The 24,368-nt window shown below is 38.5% G+C and overlaps 1 protein-coding gene across 1 annotated transcript; it reads left to right on the forward strand.

Annotated features, from left to right (window-relative positions):
- The first annotated feature begins 344 nt into the window (after positions 1 to 344).
- ptpa (protein phosphatase 2 phosphatase activator) lies at positions 345 to 22,544 on the forward strand. The gene is made up of 10 exons (XM_062433975.1): positions 345 to 401; positions 2,003 to 2,106; positions 2,254 to 2,340; positions 3,085 to 3,210; positions 4,368 to 4,485; positions 5,494 to 5,593; positions 7,047 to 7,171; positions 7,657 to 7,757; positions 14,525 to 14,632; positions 21,426 to 22,544. Exons 1-10 carry the CDS (start codon positions 377 to 379, stop codon positions 21,498 to 21,500), a joined length of 969 nt encoding a protein of 322 aa, XP_062289959.1. The 5' UTR covers positions 345 to 376; the 3' UTR covers positions 21,501 to 22,544.
- The last annotated feature ends 1,824 nt before the right edge of the window (positions 22,545 to 24,368 follow it).

Raw genomic sequence — 24,368 nt, forward strand, 5'->3', positions numbered from 1 at the left:
GAAAATCCTTTTGGACCTTTTAACTAGGGTGATTACGATCAAATTCAATTAATTTATACTAAGATAAGATCTAGATATCGACATATAGATATAGAGATAGAGGGACAAAATGTGACTAAAATCAATCATTATTCTGTATTAGGAAGTTTATTTTTGATACTTTCACAGTATTTAGGCCCATCTAAGTAAAATGTCGAGTGTAGGACTTCATTTATTTATTTATTATGGTGATAACGGGCATCCACAAAGAGAAAGTGGTAGAAAGTGACCGTGTGTTTTTGTATACAGACATGTCATACACTATTGAAGCAACGGGGGCAGTAATGGCTGTTTTAAATCTGTTTCAAAACTCACGAAGAAGACTGTTAGCCTCGCCATGGCGGAAACAGAGCAGCAGGGAGGTAAATATATACCTGTGTGTTTGTGTGTTCAGCATGTTTAAGCTCTGTGTCTCTTCTTCACTCACGCGTTGTAAAGCTGTGCAGGTTAGCATGTTAACAGGTTCACTGCACTCAATGTAACGCAGTAACTTTAGTAACTCTCGTAGGAAAACACAGAAACCATATCTCCGCTGTTCTCAATCAAAGCTACAGGGGTTTTAATTACATTTCTGCTGGTAGTCATTTAGGCGCGTTATAACTCTACAACTGTGCACCAATTTCAGCTCGTATTTGAAGTAATGCGTAGCTAGCAGTCGTTGTCAAATGATATTTATTTAGCATGTTTGTAGCTGTAGTGGCTGGGAAGTGTTAGCTAGCAAAACAATGTAGTTAATTGACAAGAAAACAGCTTTATTTCACTATAAGAATATTATTAGGGGCACCAAAATGTATTTAAAAGTTGATAACAGTTCAATTATTCCACTCATATATATGTACTTATATTATATATACAGTATAAATCATATGCGCTTTGCAAACGTAGACCAAACACGCACCAAGATTGATATGACGTATGTTGATAGGTGTTCACATTAATTAAACCTTTGGTTACCGTAAACATTGTAATAAAAGAGCTACTCAATGTAGAAATGTAGTATTACACTTTCATTAAGTTGGTTAACCCCTAAACAGGCAGGAATGGTAAATGAGATGTGAAAAATAATTAGATGTTACTAGTTATCTCATTTGCACCTAAGTAAAGCATTTCCATAATAATATTTCTTTTAATATTTTGTATATTTAGGATTTTATAAGTTGTATCTCCACCAGGATAAGTTGCCCTTATTAAGGTATAAAAATGGTCACAATGATAAAAACAACGGAATGTTTTATTTAATTAAGAAAAGTCATATATTCTTGCTTTCCCCGATCATTAATATCACACATACTAGTTTCTAAACAGATTTTTATCATTTCTATCAAAGTATAGACCTACCAGCTTCAATTCTCACAATCCAGTTCTACAAATTGCGTTTTTCAACTATTTCAACAAGCTACTTAACCAATCATGCTCCTAACAAGGTGTTAAAGAGTCTGTATCTCCTGGTGCACGTTGCCTGTTTAAAGGTTAAACCCAGATATTCTGACTATATTGATTTACTGACTCCCATTACTCCTCAATGTGAGTCAAGCTCAGAAATACTGGAAACTACATTCCCCATAATGCAATAATGTAAGAGCATCTTTACAGTAGATGTTCCTTCAGTGGTAAACATCCACATCTTTGAAACTCTAGTTAATAACAGGCTTTTTGTTAAAAATCTACAGTCAACACAGAAAGGACACTAACTTAATATTATATACAATGGTCAATGAATTCACTTATTTGGACAGTTTGGGCAGTTTATTTTATTTGATTGCTTTTATCTTTCTATTGTGAACTTTATCTTTTTATTGTGCTTCTATTGTGTTATCTATTTATTGTGTTTTATCTTTTTGTGCAGCACTTTGGAAAACCTTGTGTTTGTTAAAATCGTGCTATATAAATAAAGTGGATTGGATTGGAATGAGATTCATATAAGGGTAAATGAAACAATCCCCTTTTACCTTTTTTTTTTTAGGGTCCACCCCTGAGGATGAAGCAGCTGAAGCCAACACCACCTTCATGGTACCGAAAAAAGAAATCAGCATGGTGCCCGACATGGGCAAGTGGAAAAGATCTCAGGTAGGTTCCTCCCTACTGCTGTGTGCACACATGTCAAAATCCAGATGTTTTTAATCTGACATCTTATCATGATCAGTTATTGTAGCAGTTTAGCTGACTACACATCTGGATACCCTCCAGTTATCAACATCTCTCTCCTCTTTACAGGCGTATGCTGACTACATGGGCTTCATTCTGACACTGAATGAAGGTATAAAGGGGAAGAAGCTCACAAGTGAATATAAAGTATCTGAGGTATGTTGCTATTGTGGCTTGTGAGAGTCTGCTTCTTGGTGTGTTGGTAACCTTTCATATTCTTAAGGGTTCTTATTGTTGGGGTTTAGAGGATAGATTCACATTTGTAGATATAGTTCTCACACAGTGTGTAATACTTCCTATGTCCATCCTCTTTTTTAAGGATTTCATTGTTGGATCCTACATTTCCCATAGTGCAATAATGTAAGAGTGGGTTGGTGCTTACAGGTTCAACTTCTAACACTACTTAGATGTGGATTTTAACTATTTCTTACAAAACAAAAAAGGTTAGCCTAACTTAAGGTCAACTTTCTAGCTTTTCCTGGAGCTTTCAACCACACCTCATGGTCTTCATCTCTGATATCTAAGCCTGACTAAATGCTGTGACATTTAGCATGGATGATCATGGCCCCCAGAAAAGGTGAATCTTTGGGTGAATTTGTTAAATTTCCACATTACAGTAAAAGTGTGTTGTGTTTTGAAGCTCCAAATTGAGTTTAAATAATACTGTCTGCAGAGTTAAGGAATTTGGACTTATGTTGTAGTGTGGATGGGAAAATGGAGCTTTTCCAATACAATGAAATTGTAAGGGGAGAGTAAGAGGCTACAGAAGCAGCTCTGTGTGAGCTAAATATCCCGATTGACTGTTTGCTATTTGTTTCTGACTAACATGATAATGATGTTTATCAGCATAAACAACAGCTACAGCGTTGCTACAGTCTCTGTTGTGTTGTTGTGTGACAGACAGTGGAGAAGTTACTAGATCTTTTGGGGACTCTGGACAGATGGATAAACGAGACCCCTCCTGTCGACCAGCCATCACGCTTCGGTAATAAGGCCTACAGAACCTGGTACGCCAAACTAGAACAGGTTAGTACACACACACACACACACACACACGCACTCTCACAAAAACTCAGCGTATCTATTAACAAAATCTGTAAAAGAAAGATCATTCTTGTATGTGTAACGTAGCTGTAACTTCACATCAGTTCCTAACTATAAGTCTAAGTTCACACCAGCTGTGTCTCAGGAGGTAGAGCGGGTCGTCCACCAATCGGAAGATTGGCGGTTCGATTCCTGTCTCCTCCAGTCCATTGGCCGATGTGTTCCTGGGCAAGATACTTAACCCCTAATTACTCCTAATGGCTGCACCAACAGTGAATGAATGTGTGTGAATGGTTAGTCTCCATCCTGATAAGCAGGTTGGCACCGTGTGTGGTAGCTCCTGTCATCAGTGTATGAATGTGACATGTAGTGTAAAAGTGCTTTGAGTAGCAGGAAGACTAGAGAAGTGCTATATAAGTACAGTCCATGTACACCATCCCTGTTAGACTTGTGCAACATTTAATTATGAATCAAATTTATTTGTATAGCAGCTTTCACACAGGTTATAGTGCAGTTTTTAAAATTGACTGACAAGGTTATAATGAGACGGTGCAATAGAATAGAAATAATAAAAAATAGATAATAAAACCAACAATATATATGACATCATGAGTGTCAAAGTGACATATTGAAATAAAACTTGAGAGAGGAAGTATCATTGAAAAAAAATGCTATTATGAAATACATAGACTTATAAAAATGGCATTGCATTTATAAAAAAAACTATAACAAAATAAAAATAGCATTCAATAAAATTGTTATATAAATTAATATTTCATAATAATTACTTAAGTATTTTTGATTTGCCTCATTTACACATTTTACAATTTATTCATATGATTATTTATTTTGTATTTCATCTTTTTTTAAATGTATGTAATATTTAACACTTTGAAGCTCCTTTATGAGTAAAAAAAAAAATCTGTAAAGGCCACATCAACATGTATTGATTGTGAGGCACATGCAGAGAGTAACACAGTACTAGCAGTAGCTTCATGCATCATTTACCCACTACATTAAGAGAGCAGAACAGACAACTGTATTTAGTGTGGATCAGTCACACTACACTGATCTGTTCAGGTCTGTATATGTGACCTGTGTTACTCTTTGTGTGTGTGTGTGTGTGTGTGTGTGTGTAGGAAGCAGAGGCCTTGGTGTCAGCAGTCCTCTGTGCTGACAAACATCCAGCAGCTCCAGAGATAGCTGTCTATCTGAAAGAGGCTGTGGGGAACTCCACCAGGATAGACTATGGAACAGGTAACAGCTGACTGTCCATGTTTTTTTTTTTTTAATTTCAGTCCATAATTTTACTTTATAATTAATAAAAAAATCAGAAACATCCTATATGAGTCTAACTGGGGATATTTGTTCCATATCATCTCCTCTTATCTCTCCCTCCTCCTTTGTTATCAGCTCCTCACTGTTTAAGACCAAAATACCCACAAAAAAAGTAAAGCAAAAAAGCATCTGTCATATATCTGACTGTTACACAGTCATAACAAATTAGCTGGTGTTGTACTGTCCATGTGTGCAAGTACACAAGGATCTCTGTTATATAAATGTCATCATCAGATTTTGCATGCGTAGGTTCTGTGTGAACATCTGCGTACCTCCCAATTTGGGACACTCCACTCCTCGTAGACTCCACAAAGTAATGCTGTATAAACAGAACTGCTACACATCCATGGTGTCCACAGCTGTCCATGTAAATGTCTGTTTGGGAAGTTATTTGGGGCTGTTGGAGCTATATGTGGAGCCCATGTATAACACCCTCTGATGCTGAAATTACGTCATCGTCGTGTACTTGTGGAAGCGGAAAGTATTATTCCAGCTTAACAAAAACAAATCCACCATATCTTATGTTAAAGAGTGAGTGCAACCAAAAAATAAATTTAAAAAAAGCCAAATCTATTACTCCAAAGAATTCAATTCCTTTGACATTTGGACAAAGCGCAAAATATCCATTTAAGATAAAGCTGGATAAACAATAAAATTTTGAGCAGGAGAGAAAGTGAAAGTAGTGGTAGTATTACCAATGGTGTTATATACTGTAAACTAAAAGTAACATCATTGATAGTAGCAGTAGTAAGTTGTAAGTTAAAAGTAGTAGTAGCAAATTGATATTGTTAGTTTTATTCATCATATTACTGCCAAATTTACAAAGTTGTAGTATGATAAATGTAAGTATTGTGAATTTGAGTGAAGCACAAATGAAACTCTGCACACATCCACTTCTTCATGTGTTGTGTGTGTTTGTCTCCTCAGGTCATGAAGCTGCGTTCGCTGCGTTCCTCTGCTGTCTCTGTAAGGTGGGAGCTCTCAGGGTCGATGATCAGCTAGCTATCGTTTTTAAGGTTTTTAACAGGTGAGCTGCTGCTGTAATGTGCTATACAGTTAATGTGATTGGTTTGTTTTTTTCTAATACACAGGAAGTGATGTGACTTTGCTTTTTAAAGGAAAATTCTCTTTGTTTTGTTGTTTTAACCTTGGATCTTATTCTCATATTTGTAGTCATTTTAAATACACCGGTTAAACTGTTCTCTAATACCACTTCGAAGCAATTTTCACAGTCAAGTGTATCCCATAATTCACCACAGTATATTGCGCAACACCAGTCCAGTTGTTGCTGGTAGTGCTCCAATTGGCTGGTTTTAGGACTGGTAACAATGAAGACACAAGAATAACTGTAAGTTTATGAAAGTTGGTTATAACATAATATTAACAATGAATATTTTCTTGTTTATGGGTCTGATAAGACTGATATCACATGTGTCTCAAGGTACTTTCACACTGTCAAGATGAACATTAAGGTCTAGTTTCTCAGACAGAGATTAAGGTAAAGTAAGGTAAGGTGAGGAAAATGTGATTGATCTCCCTAGGGGGGAATTCAAAATTGACACAAGACTAGTCTCGTAATGGTGAAGTGAAAATAAAATAAAATATTATGTACAATAAACAATTTCTAAAATAATGTGTAATTATATAAATCTACAATATACATGAATTCCTGATACTATATACAAGTGTGCAATGTTCTTGGGATTAAACAGTAAGGAGCCTCAGTCTTACTAGTGGGAGCTGTGGTGTTGTACAGTCTGAAGGCTGATGGTATGAAAGAGCCCCCCAAGTGCTTTGAGGGGGACTAGTTTTTGACTAAAGATTCTGTGAAAGTATCCATGTCCAATAAAAAAAAAAATCCAATTCCTGTTGAGGACATTGGCCCTAAATATCATGTCCATTATCAAAGATTTTGAGAAATGTTCCATTCAAATTGATATCTTACTGTCTCATGTGTGTAGCTTAAATTAAACCTTTGTGCCTCTTGATAACTTGATTTAATTTCTCCTCTCAGCTCCTGAATGTGATTTTTTTTGTGTGTAATACTGTTTGGTTGATGCTACTCTACTCTTAGTTCAACAAATCATCTGAGCTCCATTGTTCCATGTACAGTATTTATATTTGTGTGAGTGATGGGATGTCTTTATGGGTATCCCAGTGAACTCTTGTAAACCTCTACACTCATATGGTCTTAACAGGCACTTGGACACTGTGATAGTAATTTGAAATATGTCACCTAAGTAGCCATTTGACTTGTGGGTACTGGGATGCACCCAGTATGTATCAGGGCAAGCAGCACAATTTGATTGTCCAACACAGCTCCATGCTAGATGATAAAGCCCAGTGTGTTGTCCTCATTCAAATGAAAATAATGGCTGCTTTTTCTGTCCACCCAAGGATAATGTCATACTGACCATGACCCTGAGTGTTAATATCGATCTGTCTATATTCTGTTTGTATGTACCGTGTGTTTTTTACAGGTATCTTGAAGTGATGCGAAAGCTCCAGAGGTACTACAGAATGGAGCCAGCTGGAAGCCAAGGTGTGTGGGGCCTGGACGACTTCCAGTTTCTGCCATTCATATGGGGCAGCGCCCAGTTTGTAGGTAAGAACCTCACTATAGCCAATCAGAAAGAACATTGACAGGGCTGTGTTTATCTGTCTTGTGTGAAAAAGGCCTATGAAACTGGCTCAAGGCTTTTGATAAAGACATGGAATGCAGGCAGGTATGATGGAGGTTTAAAGTCTCAAAGAACTTCAGAGATAGAATAAAATGTTATTTAAAAACTTCACATTAAACAACATTAAAGACACAACGGGGACTCACCGTTTGCACACTGTTTCTGTGATTATGTTGGGAGACATTAAGTCTACACAGCAGATTAGAAGTCATTGTTGTAGCTGGGTTCCTCGTGTGCAGTGGTGCAAGGTTCACATATGACGCCACATTGACATGACCGTTAAACGTCCGCTTCCCTCCGTCTCCTCACTGCTGTGACTTGCGGTTGAGCTCAGTAAATGTGAAGGTAAACAGTGACACCCGGTGGTCAACGTGTGCACTTACAGCTCCGGTCTCTTCCCCCTTCCCAGATCACCCGACACTGGAGCCTCGGCACTTCATTGACGAGAAGGTGGTGAACGAGTATCACCCAGACTACATGTTTCTGGAATGCATCAAGTTCATAAACGAGGTGGGAAAACAAAACTCCTAACACATCAAATCACAATCATCACCTTTTCTTTTCTTTTCTTTGTCTTAATCTGCTTTTTGCTTTGCTCAAACACACTGGAATTTACACAGTACTCATGATCTCTAAACCCATTTATGCAATATATACTCTTTTGTTATGCTTGTAATGTTTTTATAGTGTCAATAGTGTTAAAAGGGTTTTAACTGAACTTGGTTGCATTGTACTCCATTATATTACATGGACGAAATAACATACATCAAGAAGACTTTAAAGCTGCTCTAATCAATATTTGATGGGGTCATTAAGGGGTCACTCATAATAACAATAATAATAATAATAATGATGATGATGATAGAACTATCATATGACTCAGCAGCTTTATAAAGCTTCTTAGCAGCTAAACAGACAGATATTTGTTTCAGCAGTTGGTGAAGAGCAAAGTATAGGTAAGAGGAGATGGAATATTAATGATAATAATAAACTTTATTTATAGAGCATACAAGGGATGTAGCTCAACTGCTTTACAGTGAACAATAAAAAAAAAACAATACAATAAAACAATGGCAAATATACAAATAAAATAATAAAATTAGACAATTTGGGCGCGCAGGTGGTTGAGTGGTTAGAGCGCATGCCACGTACGCAGTGGACCCCGGTTCGAATCCCGGCCGGTGGACCTTTACTGCATGTCACACCCCCCTCTCTCTCCCATGTTTCCTGTCTGGCAACTATCAAATAAAGGTGTCTATGCCTGAAAAAAAATCTTTAAAAAAAAAAAAAAAAAAAAATTAGACAATTTGTAAATATGAGACTATCCGTAAAAATAACTTAAAATTACACTAATTAAAAGTCAGATTAAATAAATAGGTTTTCAGCGGTCATGTAAAGATGTTCACAGAGCCCACATCTCTTATGGCTTTAGGTTGAGTATTCCTTTATTTTGGAGCATAATTAAAGAAAGCCACCTATTTTATTGTGCGCATAATTTTGTGTGTTTAAGAAAGCAGCAGTCAGTGATTTGGGAGCTCGTGAAGGAGATAGATAGATGGATAGATAGATAGATAGATAGATAGATAGATAGATAGATAGATAGATAGATAGATAGATAGATAGATAGATAGATAGATAGATAGATAGATAAATAGATAGATAACAGCTTCATAAAGGGAACGATGTATCAGTGTTGTGTTTACAGCTTGTTCCGCTGACCCAAAGTGGCCAAAAAAAATGATAGCTTATCCTTTTTTAGTTTTTCCACATTTTTTAAAAATCTATTCACCCAAACTAAGAAAAACATTTTCTGACAAAATCTAGTAGTGTGTATCCATGCTGCTAGTTCTGTTTGTGCAGGTTTTTTAGATATCCTGCCTCTTAGATTTCTGGGGTGAATGGAATTTTGTTTGTCCTGCTCACAGCATTAAAAAATGACATTTAAGAATTCAACAGCAACATCTCTTTTTTTTTCCAGGAATAGTTTCCCTGATAGTCTGATACTCTAGATAATCCACAGAGCACACTGTGAACAGTTTTCTTTGGTAGATCCAATAAAAAAGATATAACAGTGTTGTCTGATGATGAGAAAATAAATTATTTTAATGCAAACTTTTTTCTAAAGAGTGAAAGCCAAACAACATTTTTAGACTAATTGAAATAACAGCAGGAAAATCCATGTCCCAACAATTACTTCACTCAGATTTATAAGTAAAAACTCAAAAGTTTGTTTTTATTGGCTGCTCTCACATCAGCCCCCAGACTTTCCCACAGCTTTCCTGCTGTTTTACCGTAAGTTTCTTTTTTTTTTTCTTTAAATGATTGTTCCCTGAACCAAAAGGAGATAGAGAACAATCTGACAGTCCTTGGCGTTACACCTGGAAGTGTCCAAATATGGACTACCGCCCCCTGATGGACATTCACCTCTCTGTGTGGTTGAATTCTGCAAATTTCTTTATATATATTTAAAAAGAGAAATCTCACCTGCACTCAGTCACTGTTTACTGTTTTATATGAGTTTACCCAAAGAGATGTACGTCATCTAATTACATATAAATGTATATATGACAACATGTGTACTAATTGTGGGTCCGCAGCTTGAGCGCGGTTTTGTTCAGGAAGGAGCAGGCGAGGGGAGAGGCAGATGGATTCTGTTGGTCGGCTGCCAGAGCAGGAACCGTGCGCTTTGTTTTTGCTTTTTTGGAGGAAAAGGAGGGGAGGGAAGTAGAGGAGGGCGTTGGTTGAGCGAGCTACATCCTTTTCCTCATTCCCACTCAGACGCGCCGCCTCCTTCCCTAGTTCCCCCTCATCATCCTCCTCCTCCCTCCTCCTGCTGCTTGACCTCTCTCTCCCTCCCTCCCTCCCTCCCTCCTTCCTCCTCCTTCTCGTCCTCTTCCTCCTCCTCCTCCTCCGCACGGTCATGAAAGGATGCTGCTGTTGCGTTGAGAGAGGCCTCCGTGTTTCTCCTCATCCATGACTCCCACTTTTCCTTTCTATATGACTTTTGCCTTTTTTCTTTGTTAGTTTTGGTGACTTTTTTTGTTTCAGAGCTAAAAACAATAGAGAATTTATTGGTTACTGTTTTGATAATGGATTAATAATTTTAGTCATTTTTCCTTTCCTTTTTTTTCTGGAAATTTTATTCACTTTTTCCTGGCATTTAAAATCTGTTAATTGGCAAGTAATAGTAGTTCATTGCAGCTCAGAATATTGTTTTAGGTACAAATGAAATTCAATGAGTGGTCCAGACTTTTCATATGAGTCATCAACAGGCCATCTGGGTTTCTTTACAGGGCAGATAATATCACAAATCATAAAACAGTAAAACTAACAATATTCAAAACCATGAAATAGGGATAAAATATAGAATTAGAAACAAAAGGATAAGGAGTACAGTCAGTAAAACTATAAGAAAGCCTTTACATGAGTTTTAAGAAGCGTTTTAAAAGATGAAACTGATTCTGTTTGCCTGAGATACTGAGATAGGCAGCGAGTTCCATAACTGAGCCCAAACAGAGAAGGCCCAGTTAGATCTGTCACAATAACTACTTTTATTGGACGATATATTGTCTCAGAAATAATCACGATAAACAATATTATTGTCATTTGAAGATCATTTTATACTACTGATATAATGATCATATAATAGTATAATAATGTAAGGGGGGGGGGGGGGGGGGTGTGGCAATGGCAATACTGAGGTCAAAACAATGATCACGGTCATGTCCATGTATCATATGATAAGTCCATATATAGACATGATGATGCTGATATATATACGTTTAGTGTACGATAAGTCGATAACATCATTATTGTGATAGGACTAGGACCAATAGTTAATGAATTTGGAGTTTGAATTTGGTACCAAAATGATTTATAATATATTTTCTTGTCATTCCCTTTTTTATGCTCTTAATGTCTTTATAGTGTCAAATAGGTTTGATTGAACTCGGTGGTATTGTACTCCATTGCATTATATGGACAAAAAAAACAAACACCTAGAAGACTTGAAAGCTTTTATACCTTATATCTGAATGAATTTGGAGTTTAAATGTGGTACCAAAATGAACTAAACTAAAATATTTAACCAAGACAGACTTGATGCAAAATTAATTATCTGCAGGAGCTTCTGCTTTTCAGTAGTCTGGAATCATCTTCTGTTGCAGGTGATAGCTACTCTGGTATCTCTGCGACTGACCGCCTCACATATTAGTCATTTAATGGCCGTCACCGACACTGCTAGATGTGTGATGTTTTACTGACAGCAGTATGATTTGGTAGCACTTTTTGCACAGATGGAACTCATCAGGCTGAAGAAACAAGCGATTTACACCAATTTTGTTTAGATACGAGAGGTTGTAATCCAAGAGGCAAACCTCACAGAAAAAAGTCTGAGGTGTTCCATGAGTCTCACTCTGTGTGTCCTTTCAGGCCTGACAAATATTTTGAATGCATTTTCTTCTTCATAAAACATTTAGGATGCCAATTTTTAATGTTTTAAATCCTGCCTCCACGTTCACTCGCCTGCAGTCTTCTTCTTCGCTGCCTTTTTTTTGGCACATTACTACAATTCTTTGCACATTACCGCCACTAACAGATAATCAAAGAAATAGTGTGACTCGCACTATCTGCGGTTTACCCTCAAAATGTGACAGATTTAGTATCAGAATGCACGTTTATCACCATAGCAACAATACCTCACCTTCGCTTGTGAAATCAGCCTAATTGTGGGTTAAATTAACGCATTCAAAAATCTTTTTTTTCTTTGGTTTGTTGCCGGAAAAAACAAAGGCAGACTTTCTTTGTTTTTGGTTGTGTTACTAGTCTCATTCAGTCTCAGCTGCTGGCTTGATTTTCCTCTTTTGTTTACTCGGACAGGCCTGTGAGCATGCAACGCTCCATATGTACACTCCAGTATTTCCCTCCTATTCACACACATGTGGATACTTCAAACTCATGCTCTTTTTTTTTGTTGTAATTCACACACAAGGCTCTTGTGTGTGTGTGTGTGTGTGTGTGTGTGTGTGTGTGTGTGTGTGTGTGTGTGTGTGTGTGTGTGTGTGTGTGTGTGTGTGTGTGTGTGTGTGTGTGTGTGTGTGTCGTCCTAAACATGAGTCACTTCCTTCCCCACATGCTGCTGTGAATCACTCCTTCCTCCAGGGAATACGGGCTGTCTCCACCCCCCTCTTTTTCCTCCCTCCTCTATGCCCTTCCCCCATGTGTTCTCATGCGAGGCCCTGGAAAGTGTCTAGAGCAGTGTGAGTGGAGGGGAGGTTGATGAGGGGGGGGGGGGGCTGGATGGAAAAAGGAGGGGGTGTTAGATTGATGCCCCAGGGTCTGGGTTTGGGTTCCTCGGCCTCTTGGGAGAAAATGGTGGGAAAACGGTCCACGCACCTCACTTCATTCATACATTCATAAAGTCATGCATTTGCTTTTGTCAGTGTAAGTTGTTCCAGTGACTGCTGTCCACTTATTGTTCTTCCACATGTGCTTATTTCTTGTCTATGTGTAAACTAGCACACGTTGATCCCAGAATGTATTATTATTCAGGAGGTTGCCAGAATAACAATCAGGCCTTTGTTCTTCATATTCTTCTTATTATATTGATTATATTGCAGACAGCAGTCATCAGTATGTGTTTTTCATGTTATTTTTTTAAAGCGATCGAAGAAAGAAGTCACGTATTCTATCTTTCTTTTATTTTTCTTTATTTTTCATTTTACAGACTTTATCTTCAGAAGACTAAAAACTTTAAATCAACAACAAGAAACGCACCGCCACAGCTTCAGAAACATTCCCGAAGTTCAATATGTTTTATAAGATCATCTGCACACTTCTCAGTTGGCTTTCCAAACATCAGTAGTAGGGGGCACTATTGGGTGATGGTGAGTGCAGCTTTAAAGTTACTAGTCATTGACTAGCCTGCCAGCATAGAATCAATAAACCCCACAGGGACACAGCTCATAGCAACAAATTGATTTTTTTTTATTAGGTCAAATGTTATGATATCTATAAGGAAATCATTTAGAAATAAAAAGGAGGTTTTGCTACAAATTCTGTCTCAAACCTATATTTTACACATATTTCTTTATAACAATGTCCAGCCTTATTTTTTTGTCATTGATGTTCCTCTTCCAAAACAACAAACCCCAAAGCTCTACACAGCATTTTGGCATGTTTCAGCTTGTTTTGGTTTTAGGGTCTGATAGCTCACTGATGCCCCACAGTGGCCAAAAAATGAATGAATGGTCTTAGAATGGCACAAATAAATCTTTACACATCCCCTCCAGACATATTTTAAAGACATAAAAATACTCTAATCATTTTTCTAATGGGTTTTTCACACAAACTTTCTCATGTAAAAATCTCTTGATGTCACAAAACCTGCTGGGAAGGTATTTGATGAGCACAGAGAAACTTCCCTCCTTCAGGTTAATGTAAAGACAAAGTCTGCATGTACATCATTCTGCACAGAGAAGATCAAACATCCAACTAAAGGAACAATAAGCAAAACACATCTTTGAATGGAGGAGGACTTTAACCATATGCAGGATTTAAAAACTGGTTCTGATCTCACTACCAGGACTGTGGGATCATTTAAACACCACTGCTACCTTCAGATTCCTTTCTGCTAAAAGCTCAACATCTTCCTTTTTATATGCAGTAGGATCTGTTTCTGTTCAGGACGTATTAACTGACAGAGTTTACTTTATTATCAATAGCTGGAGGCAGCACTGCATTTCTCACATTCCCTTCCTGAATCTGTAGTTCCATTTTAAAAACTCTAAAACAGACTGAAAAGGCGGATTATGGATTGTGAATGATGAACTTGAAGTTATTTTCAATAGATTCCAATGGTGACCCACTTTCACTGTGTAAAAAAAACTAAATCAGATATCCCGTCGAAAATTCTCGAACCTCTCAGCGCTCCATTCCTCCACTGCCCGTCAATATGCTCAGTATGTTCCAAACTCTCATAGTTTCACCAAAATAAGGCTTTTCTGTCGTGAAGACACACCATTGGAATCCGTTGTCACTGAGTCAAATCAGGCTGACTAAAGCTTCTGTTCTCCATCAACGGAGAAAATCTTAACTTTTTAAAAACTGCCTTGCGGCCTACAGGGGGAGTGTTTGATAGTCTGAAGACTGATTTTGTCACTCTTAAGGTTTCGAGAGGATTATTAAAAGATTGAAAAACTATCCTGTTTTAAAAAAAAATGAATAAAAAACTTGTCCCTCTTTCACCTTTTCTTTCTCACTCTTTCTCTGTTGCGTAGATGAAGACGGGTCCATTTGCCGAACACTCCAACCAGCTGTGGAACATCAGCGCTGTTCCTTCCTGGTCCAAAGTCAACCAGGGCCTGATCAGAATGTACAAGGCTGAGGTACGCCCGCTTCCCTCTCTCTCTCTTATTCTCACTGATCAGTCCAGTTTTTCTTCCTCCTATTTATCAGTCTGATAAATGGTTTGGTGGAGAAAAGAGCCCATGCTGGTTTTAAAGTTTTCATAATTTCAGTTTCAGCTCAACTGTACAAAAACTAAGTGAAAAAACATAAAGCACAGCTTACACAGAAAAGCACAGATACAAAAACTATTAAGAAATCTTTAGCAAAGTTTTACCATGCTGTATCTGTTTGGTGGAGTAATGTGTGGACTCTCCAGTTCTCTTTCTTTCATCAAAGGTAAGTCCTGTGGTGACAGTGTGAAGTTCCTTCAATCTGACTGTCAAAGTTAACCAAAGTTGAAATCTGTATAAAAACACTGAATTTTACTTCACCTACACAATCACAAAATCGCTAATCACTGCACATCTGTTGAAATAAACAGATTTCAGGGCCACCAGCAGGTTGATACTAAAGAGTCAGATGAAATGTCTTGACAACTATTGGATGGATTGCCATGACATTTGGTACAAACATGAATGCCCTGCTCAGGATGAATTGTAGAAACATTTGTGATCTCCTGACTCTTCATCATCAGGTTACATTTAGTTACATGGTGCTCTCTTTCAGTGCATACCTGTTTTCATTCCAAAATGTTTCTTCCATTACTTGATGGCTGTATTTATCAGTTTATAGGGAACAAAAATAATTTAAAAAACAAATTCTAAAAGCGTTACCCAACTTTTTATTTTACTACGGGGCTGCAAACATTCAAACTATAATCGACTGGTGTTGTAACAACAATCAGGCCCCACTTTGGCTGCAGATTGAGGACGCCTCACGTTTCTCTGATGTCCCTCTTGTGCCCCCCCCCCCACTGATGATACCATTATCAACATACTGCAGTAATATTATAGTTAAAAACTGTCATAAGATCTGGACTGAACTCAAAAGCCACTTGGGATTCCTCCCTCTGTGACTGATATGGTTTTTTCTGCCTAGTAACCATGGACCAGGACCATGGGATTGTCTCCGTAAAGCATCTTTACATTGATAGAACATTTGCATCTTTTGATCAGTCAACTCGTGTGTTCGATTTACAGAGGACCCATTTCTTTGCATACTTAAAATTCCGAGACTATTGGTCCTTACTTCCCTGGTTTCCTCGCTATTCCTCCTTCTACCTTGGTTGACACCATTTTTAATATTAATCTGTACCTCAAAGGTATCATGTCAAAGTTGTACAATAATATCTGCGTGCCTCCGGTCATTTATGCACTACTTGATCTGCAGATCTTACTATAGAGATAATATAGAGATATAGAGACTGTGTCCATATGTCATATATTGTGCCCCTCACAGAATCTTACAATGCAAAGTAGTTCAGAGTCCACTGGTCTAAAAGCCTGCATCTGTCCTGGCACTGATCCAAATTGTGATAGAAGTCACCAAGGACCAGCTAATGTCACCCACATGTTCTGGACTGGTCCCACCCTATCTCTGTTTAAGGAGTCTGTCTTTGACTCAGCCCTCACAGCTGCTAACATCCACCCCTCACCCTCAGCTGGCCTGTTTGGTCTCCTACCCACTGACCTTCCACTGCTGTCCTAATTTGTTGAACTTGTAGTTTTTCTAACATCACTAGCAAGGCAAGTGTTATTTTGTCCCCCACTTATACCCATTTAGATAAAGCATGCCCTATCCTTTGTGAAATTAGGGAAAAATAAACCCTTCCATTGGTGGCGCTAATATAAAAATTGTCTAAAATTTAGCGACCCTTCTTGGAACATGTCAGGTCGCTTCAGCTGGATGTTGTTCCCATTGGCTGAGTGACCCCCCCCCCCCCCCTGTACTGCTTCAACATCCTGCACCCCCTGGCTAAATCCTATTTTCCCTATGCAGTTTCATCAGTATGTCTAGTATGTTATTGCTTCCAAAATGTCTTATATATTGGATGCATTTTTAGTTTTATTTCATTTATTCAGAGAGACATGTGAGGGTTTATTTCTGTGTTTTTTGTATTCAGTTCTACAAATAATTAATATATATCATTTGTGTAATACTTAAGTTTATGACCAAATACCTTTTAATACAAATGACACCCATCATCCTCAGGTTTACTTTGTGTTTAGTGCTGAATAGCAAATGTTTGCATTCTAACTTCTGCTAAACTGAGACTACGTTAACATTAAGCCGACTAAATTCTTAAACAGCTTTCGAGTTTCAGGTTGTTTTTCCGAACACCTCCTTCCACGTTAAAATGCCCAAACAGTTCTACTGGGCATGTGCTGATGACAGAGGAACAAGTTGGCCGCAGAAAACCAACGGCAGCTTCTTTACTTTTATTTTATTTCAAACAGATTCTAACAGTTTGAGCAGAGTAAAGTGGCAGGTAGCAACGTTTAACCCTTAACCAAGCTGTCCACCATTGTTACTGTCGTTCTGTTTCTTCGTCATCCTCCTCAAATGAAATACTCCTTTACTGCCACCTTGTGTTTAGTCACTAATATGACAGCGTTCCTACAAAGCTCAATTTTCCCCAAACACTCTACAATGCTGAGCAGGTGTTTACACGCTATGAAGGCCATTTTGGAAAAGCCTTGTTTTTGGGCTCCATTTCTACTGGACGAGGGGGGAGGGGCAAAATGGAAAGAGAAAAATCTGTCGATGAATTTATCGGGCTTAGTGGGGACATAATCTAAAGCTCTAATTAGTTGTCCTCTTTTTAGTTGGCAAACAAAAAAAGGAAAGAGAGGACAGACACCCTGGGTGACCAAATATACCACATTTTATTTCATCACAAAGTCGTCTAACATAATAAATGACAACAACAGCTGGGCGCTCAGCTACATTAACGTGATGACCAATCACAGAGAAGGTTGAAGGTAGCTAAAGTTGTCTTCTTCGCCTAACTGCCACACATGAGAGCTTGTGGCATTTTCTGGTTAAAAAGCTCAGTTTTCCACATGAACTAAAACCCTAAGCCAGTGTTAAAGACCGATAGACTCTGGAGACTGTTTGGAAAAGCTCCTTTTTTGGGCAAAGAAAAGAGACGATAAACTGAAACATAGAGAAATGTAATTGCCAACACATTTTATGATGCTGCAGCTTTAAGAGTTCTTTTTTGCCGTCGTTATTTCAGTTTCTGTTTTAGTTTAATTATATGAAAGAGAAGCGGCGGTCAAGTGAAATAGAGTCAATGAAGAGAGTGAGCGCCAGTAGTGACAACCAAACCAGTAAATGAGAGAAATAAAACACAATTTTCTGATGGTTTCACAGCAGTTACGTTCTCAAAAAAATAAACACGCCCACACCTCCACACAACCCTGCAGGAACGTGCTTCCATACCAGATTGTGTAGAGAATACAGCGCTAATGATGTCTCTGCTCTTCCCTCTGCACCGCTGCCAGTGATATGAAGACTGTGAAGGCTTTGTAATGCACATATTCACATAAAAACTCCACCAAAACCCAGTTAAGCAACACAAGGCCAAGAAACCAGCTATTTTTTTTTTTTTTTACAGCAAGAATCTGAGCTGTGTAAACTGGATTTCTGTGAATCCGTCATCCCGCTTAAGGAAACAGTGTTTTCTTGTTTACACGACATTTTGAGAAATCGAGTTATGGCAGAAAGACGGCCGTAACCGGGCTCCTTAAGACCGAAACGCTCTCTAACCGATCGGCTGCATGTGTAGAGAGAGAGAGAGGGAGAGGCAGGAAAGGGTTAAGAGAGGAATGGAGAGAATGGAATTGTGTGTGTATGTGTGTGTGTGTGTGTGTGTGTGTGGGCGGTTGGGGGTGGGGTTGGGGGGATGTCTAAACCCGTTCTCCCCGCCTGCATGCCCACATCCTGTGTTTTCCAGAGCAGCCTGTGAGTCTTCCCAAAGAGCTGAGGGGCCAAGCTGTCTGCCTCCCCCTCCCCCTCGCTTCCCCCCCCCCTCCCCTCCCCTCCCCTCCCTCCTCCTCTGCCGTTCCCTTCATTAAATCCTCCCCTCCCTCTGTCCCGACCTTCCTCCAAGCCTGGAGCAACCATCAGCAGACTTGCATTCCTCTCTCCCTTTTCCTGGCCCCACACAGGGTTTTCGGGCAGAGAGTTCTACTAGACCTAGAAAGAGCAGAATCTACCATTTTCGGGGAGAGGAGACGATTTCGTGACCTTTTTTTCCCCTAGCATAACCCAAATGCTTGAAATGACAAATACAAATGATAAAACAATGGTGGCTGGAACATTGAACAGAATTATACAACATGTCTTACTTTATCTCCATACTTGAAATGAAGATGAGGCCCACAGCTCCCACATTTTTGTCTTCTAAGGCCCCTGATAGTGTTTGTTACACATTTACTACAAGTCACATAAGTTATTTTTTTTTCTTCTTCAGACAGACGGTTAATTTAGTTGCACTGTAAAAAATCAACTTGCACAGACTTGAAACACTCTTTTACATAGATGATTCATCACAGTGAGCTTCATGTCTCATCTTAATGTAGTTAAACACAAACTAGTTGCAAGTCTCACGAAGTTAATTTGCATTTTGGAGGGAAATGAATGGAATTCAGACTGTCTGGAAGATAGGAAACTGACTCAAAAATACTTATATTCTACATTGTTCCTATTGTAAATCTTGTGAAACGACTAGAACCAATCAAAAAGAACGTCTCACTGTACTTTTTGATTCCCTTACCCTGTGTGCGCCGATCAGCCCTCAAGCCCATTGGCTCCTGCTGAAGATGTAAATCTTTGTATAAAGCTCACACAGCTGGGCTTTGTAGTTTTTAAAAAAAAAATCTAATGTTACTCAAACAGCAGAAAATAGTACATTTGTTGGGGACTATTTTCAGCGGTGGATTAATACACATTTGGTGTTTTGGTGAGTATTTCCAGCAGTAGGACAGTGTGTTTGTGTGTGTGTGGGGGGGGGGATTTAGTCAAAATAAACTATAGTGAGTGTGTTCAGGCTTCGGATACACACACAATACTTGTAGGATTATTTCTTCATTGGTTTTGGTTTTCATCACCAGATGTTTAACTTAAAACACAAAAAACATTAGACACCTTTTACAGATCTAGAGCCCAGAAGTCTTAATGAAATCTATGTTAATTGATTTGAATAGGCCAGTTTAATCATTTTACTGACTGCAACACAACAGATAAACCGTTAAGGCCTTTAAATGTTCTGTATTAAGATGTATCTCTGATTAATGATCCCTTGGTGATTCTACACATTTTCATTGATGCAATATCTGTTCAGACAACAGTCCTCTGGAGCATGTTGTTCCACCCCAGTTCTGCCCACATGATCATGACTGATAGTGTCACCGCACAGACAGGCAGAGCACAAGAGTTCAATTCCGCCGCCTTTCCCCCCAGCGCAGCCTCCCCAACCCCCCACCGCAGCCACCCGAAAAAAAAAAAAAAAACCCCACCCACCCCCCTGCTCCCCGAAACTGGGTCTGTGTCAGTGCGCACAAAGAGCCTCCTCTGGGCTGATCTGCGCCATTTTGAACACGTTCAAAGTGAAAAGGGGGGGAAGAGTTAACGGCGATGCTCTCCTTCAGGTCAAGGTTAACTCTGTGGGTTTAGGCCTCAGTGGACGTCGGGGTTCAAAGACAAGGGCCTGTCTGGTCACTAAACCTTGAAGAACCAGGAAGTCCCTGTGTTAAATCTTAAATGCTATCACAACATCCAAACCTGCTTATTTCAACTGACTATCAGAGACGAGCTTCAGTTAAACATCACAATGTATTTTGTCAATCACAAGCAAAAATGTCTGAAATAAATAAGAATTCAGTACATTGATATTTGTGTTTTAAAATGACTGTGACTATGATTGGATATGTTTTTTGGGGGTTTTTTGGAGATCATTTAATTTAGTTATGATCAAATTTCAATGACTAAATTACTGCTGAGAAGTGGGAACACAATGACATCACTATGACAACAGTTCTAACAGATGATCGACACCACTTTAGTTTGAACAAAAACTGAAAGTTACCTCACCAGAAATGTCACTAATAATCTCTCATTGTGCAGAAAAACTAGTGTAAGTTAAGCTAACCTGAAGTTTTGTTTACAACTTGTCTGACAACTCGTATTCCTGCCTCACTAGACGTCCTGTTAGCAATTTAGCTAACTAGCTTTCACTTTCCAAGTGGAGGCTTGCTAATGTTAGCGCTGATTTCAACAGTTACTTTTATTTTCATATTATTTCAACACCTGCTGAGTCAGCAGCAGCTCCTGCACACTCAGTGCTGTGTTTGTCCCTCATTATTCAAAGTAGGGAGTGTGTATCTAGCTGTAGCTGCCTCTCTTTTATCGGTCCATGACCAGACTGTTAAAACTTGCAGAAATAGTCCTGTAATCTCAGTACTTTGTATGTTACTCTGTGAGTTGAATCATGACCGTGTGTGTGTGTGTGTGTGTGTGTGTGTTTGTCTCTATATATACACACAACTAACAACAGCGCACACTAGCTGTTACCTGCATGTGTGCTTGTTGGAGCTGAAGTCTTATAACGTACCACATTAATACCAGCCAGACATGTATTGGGTCTATCAAATTACACTCAGAACCATAAAGTTATATCTGCAGGGGAATGCAGTTTCACCTCAGTTCAATAACTAATAATTAAATGTCTTCTTTTTACTAAGTATACAAGTCAAAATAAACAGATACGTTGAACTAAACGTTAATATACAGATTTTTTTTTAATTCTTAATTTCAGTTTGACTGAAAGTGCTTTCTTGTTTTTTTTTCCTCATTTTTCTCAATCTCTCTCTCTTTTACCATTTCCAGTGTCTGGAGAAGTTCCCCGTGATCCAGCACTTCAAATTCGGTAGCCTGCTTTCCATCGAGCCGACGAAGCCTTGACGCTCCCGGAGGAACGCCGACGCACACGATGGAAAGACCAAAATCCCAACAATTCGAAACCAACCAGTTTTCTCCTTCCTTCGGCATCCTCGCATCCAAAATACTACAGTAGCAACAATCCACCACATGTAGTCTGACACACAAACGCATTCCCACATGCACGTGCATGTGGTCATGAAAGCTTGTAAGTGATCCACAACTTAATGCAGAGCATGTTGTGGATGGCCTTTTGTGATTTCAGAGCATCTTTATATTTTGTCATTTTATTTATATAACGGATAGAGTTTGGATCAGACTTTGTTTTCTGATGGATGACATAGCTATTTTTAAATGGATGTGTTTAAAGATGCTTAATGCTTGAGTGTACTTCAAAGTTTAGATCCTCATAAGCAGTAGGCTCATTCACAGAGTGAGTTGATATAATAAGACTGTTTCCTCTGAATCATTCGTCACTTAAGGAATGATTTGCATTCTTCAGAAGCCTTTGTTGGGTTTTTCTCCTTCAAATGTAGTTATTTTCTTGGTTTTTGCTTTTAAGGCCAAATATTTGAATTGTGTTGCTAATGTATAAATATTTGATTTGCCCACTTAATCCCAACATGTAATTCACATTAATAATTTGCTAAGAAATAACAGTGTTTGAGTGTTTTTTTCTTAAATAAATTGTCTTGCTCAGAGGGGAAAAAGGTAAAGAATTGGCGTTTTAAACCTTCCGTAACAGCTCATCCAAACTGAAATGAATAGAATTGAATTCAAATAACTAAATGAAAAGTCACTTAGTAAAACAAACCAAGCATGAAATCTCTGTTGCTTGTATTTTTTCCCGTCACAGTCTGTCCTTTTAAGTCAATTTTAATGATGTACATCCAACTCGTCATCTGAGTCCCAGCTCACCGCAGTTGGAAGTTAAACCCGTTTTTTTAAATCTTTTTAATCGGCTAAACATTGTAAACTAAACTGTGAATAAATTTTTGTGGTTGTGATGTGCAGCCTTTTTCTCAAAGTTCCACTTTTTTTTTTTTTTTTTTTAAATGACTATAGTGTTAAATTCTGCCTGGTTTCTGATTGGCCCATTTTAAGGATCAAGGTATCTTTCTTTATTGAATATTTTTGCGTTATTACTAGGGCTGTCAATCGAATCAAATATTTAATCACGATTAATCGCATGATTGTCATGAGTTAACTCGCAAATTAATCGCACATTTTTTTATATTTTTCTAAATGTATTTTTAAAATAATTTTTAAGTTAATAAGTTTTTAATACTCTCATTAACATGGGAGTGGACACACATATTTGCTTTTTGCAAATGTATGTTTATTATTATTGAAACGATCCAGAACATGAAATACTGCATGCTCCAAAAATCTGCTGTCAGTTATGATACCTGTTACATTCACACACACACACACACACACACACACGCCCACGCACACACGCTCACGCCCACGAGCACAGAAGAATGTAATGAGAGCAAAATAGACACACAGTCTGTCTCTCTCTCTTTTCCTTGCTCACACACACAGAAGCACACACGCTCGCACACGCCCACACACGCGCGCTCTTACACACACACCTTAGGCAAGCGGGAAGACGTCTCTCTGTATCAGTTGTATGTTTGGTATTTGGGTCAAACACAACGTTAAAAAAAAATTAACGCCGTTAAAATGAATTTGCGTTAACTTTGACTGCCCTAGTTATTACATCAACCTGTTAAACCTGATTTTAACAAATATCTCCCATTTTCCCATCTTTAATCTGTTGACCTAAATATACACTTGCATTTAAGTTACTTTGTTACGTTAAGGCCACCATGTGTATTGTTTAAAAAAAATTCCCAACTTGTTGCCTTCCAATGGTAGTGTGTTGAAAGACAGCAATGCACGAACGATGCTATGATCACATAAATACTCTACACGGTTGAACGTCAGTCTTTTGTTTTAAATCCCGTACATGTATCTGAAAAATCTTTAAAACAAACACCGTTGTTTTACCGGTAATAGACTGTGACTTGCTTGTGACCACGAGATGACCCCAGCAGCGAGGCAGATGGATTCTGAGATAAGAGGAAAAGAGTTGAATATTGCATGAGTCTGGATATGTAATACTACTACATCTTGTGATGATGTCGAATTTTATTTATTTATTTTTTAATTTTACAGATGTGGTTCGCAAGAGTAAGGGAACTCTGATTCATGTAAAATTTACAATGCCAAAACAACGTGCAGCAGTCCTTTTTTTCTTTTTCTTTTTTCCACTATGAGCCTTCACAAGGACACGGGTGGAATTCCCCTTACATACAGGATGTTGGACTGCAGTGCAGTGAGTGGTGGAATATAGCACAGCACTCCAAAGGTGACTGAAGGACTTTTGTACAAATGTTGTTTAACCAGAACACAGCAGCTGCGTCCCATTTTAGATGAGGCCTCTGTCGTAGTACGCGGGGCCGTGAAGGTGTGTCCTTCACAGGGCTGAAAGCTCCCCAGATGAGACACTCTACAGATGAATCAACATAATAACATGAGCTGCCCCCTTGACTCACTGAGACACAAGGCCCTGGTGCATTCACTGGATACTTATGTACCTGTTCTTTGTGTTCAGACTGGTAAAAAAAATCTCACATGAACAACATTTTTCTTCTTTTAAAGCATGTAAAAGAAGAAAAAAAAGGAAAAAGCTCGAGCCTGTTGCTTAACACTACATGTGAGCTGTTGGGCTAATAGTCTCAACCAGTCATTTTGGTGTAATTGTGAATCATAAACACAAGTTATGATGGAGACATTGAAATGATATGTGTATTATTATATCCATTGTATTGAAGTGAAACATCACAACTAGCAAACTCAGCGTAGTAGTCGGTCAATGAAACA

Source organism: Scomber scombrus, chromosome 15 (genome assembly GCF_963691925.1).
Source record: "Scomber scombrus chromosome 15, fScoSco1.1, whole genome shotgun sequence".
Lineage (NCBI taxonomy): Eukaryota > Metazoa > Chordata > Actinopteri > Scombriformes > Scombridae > Scomber > Scomber scombrus.

Excerpts from the sequence above, each read along its gene's own strand:
- ptpa (XM_062433975.1), top strand. The coding sequence starts at position 377 with ATGGCGGAAACAGAGCAGCAGGGAG. Across the intron at positions 2,107-2,253 it reads GCAAGTGGAAAAGATCTCAG|GCGTATGCTGACTACATGGG; the intron begins GTAGGTTCCTCC and ends TCCTCTTTACAG. Across the intron at positions 5,594-7,046 it reads GTTTTTAAGGTTTTTAACAG|GTATCTTGAAGTGATGCGAA; the intron begins GTGAGCTGCTGC and ends TGTTTTTTACAG.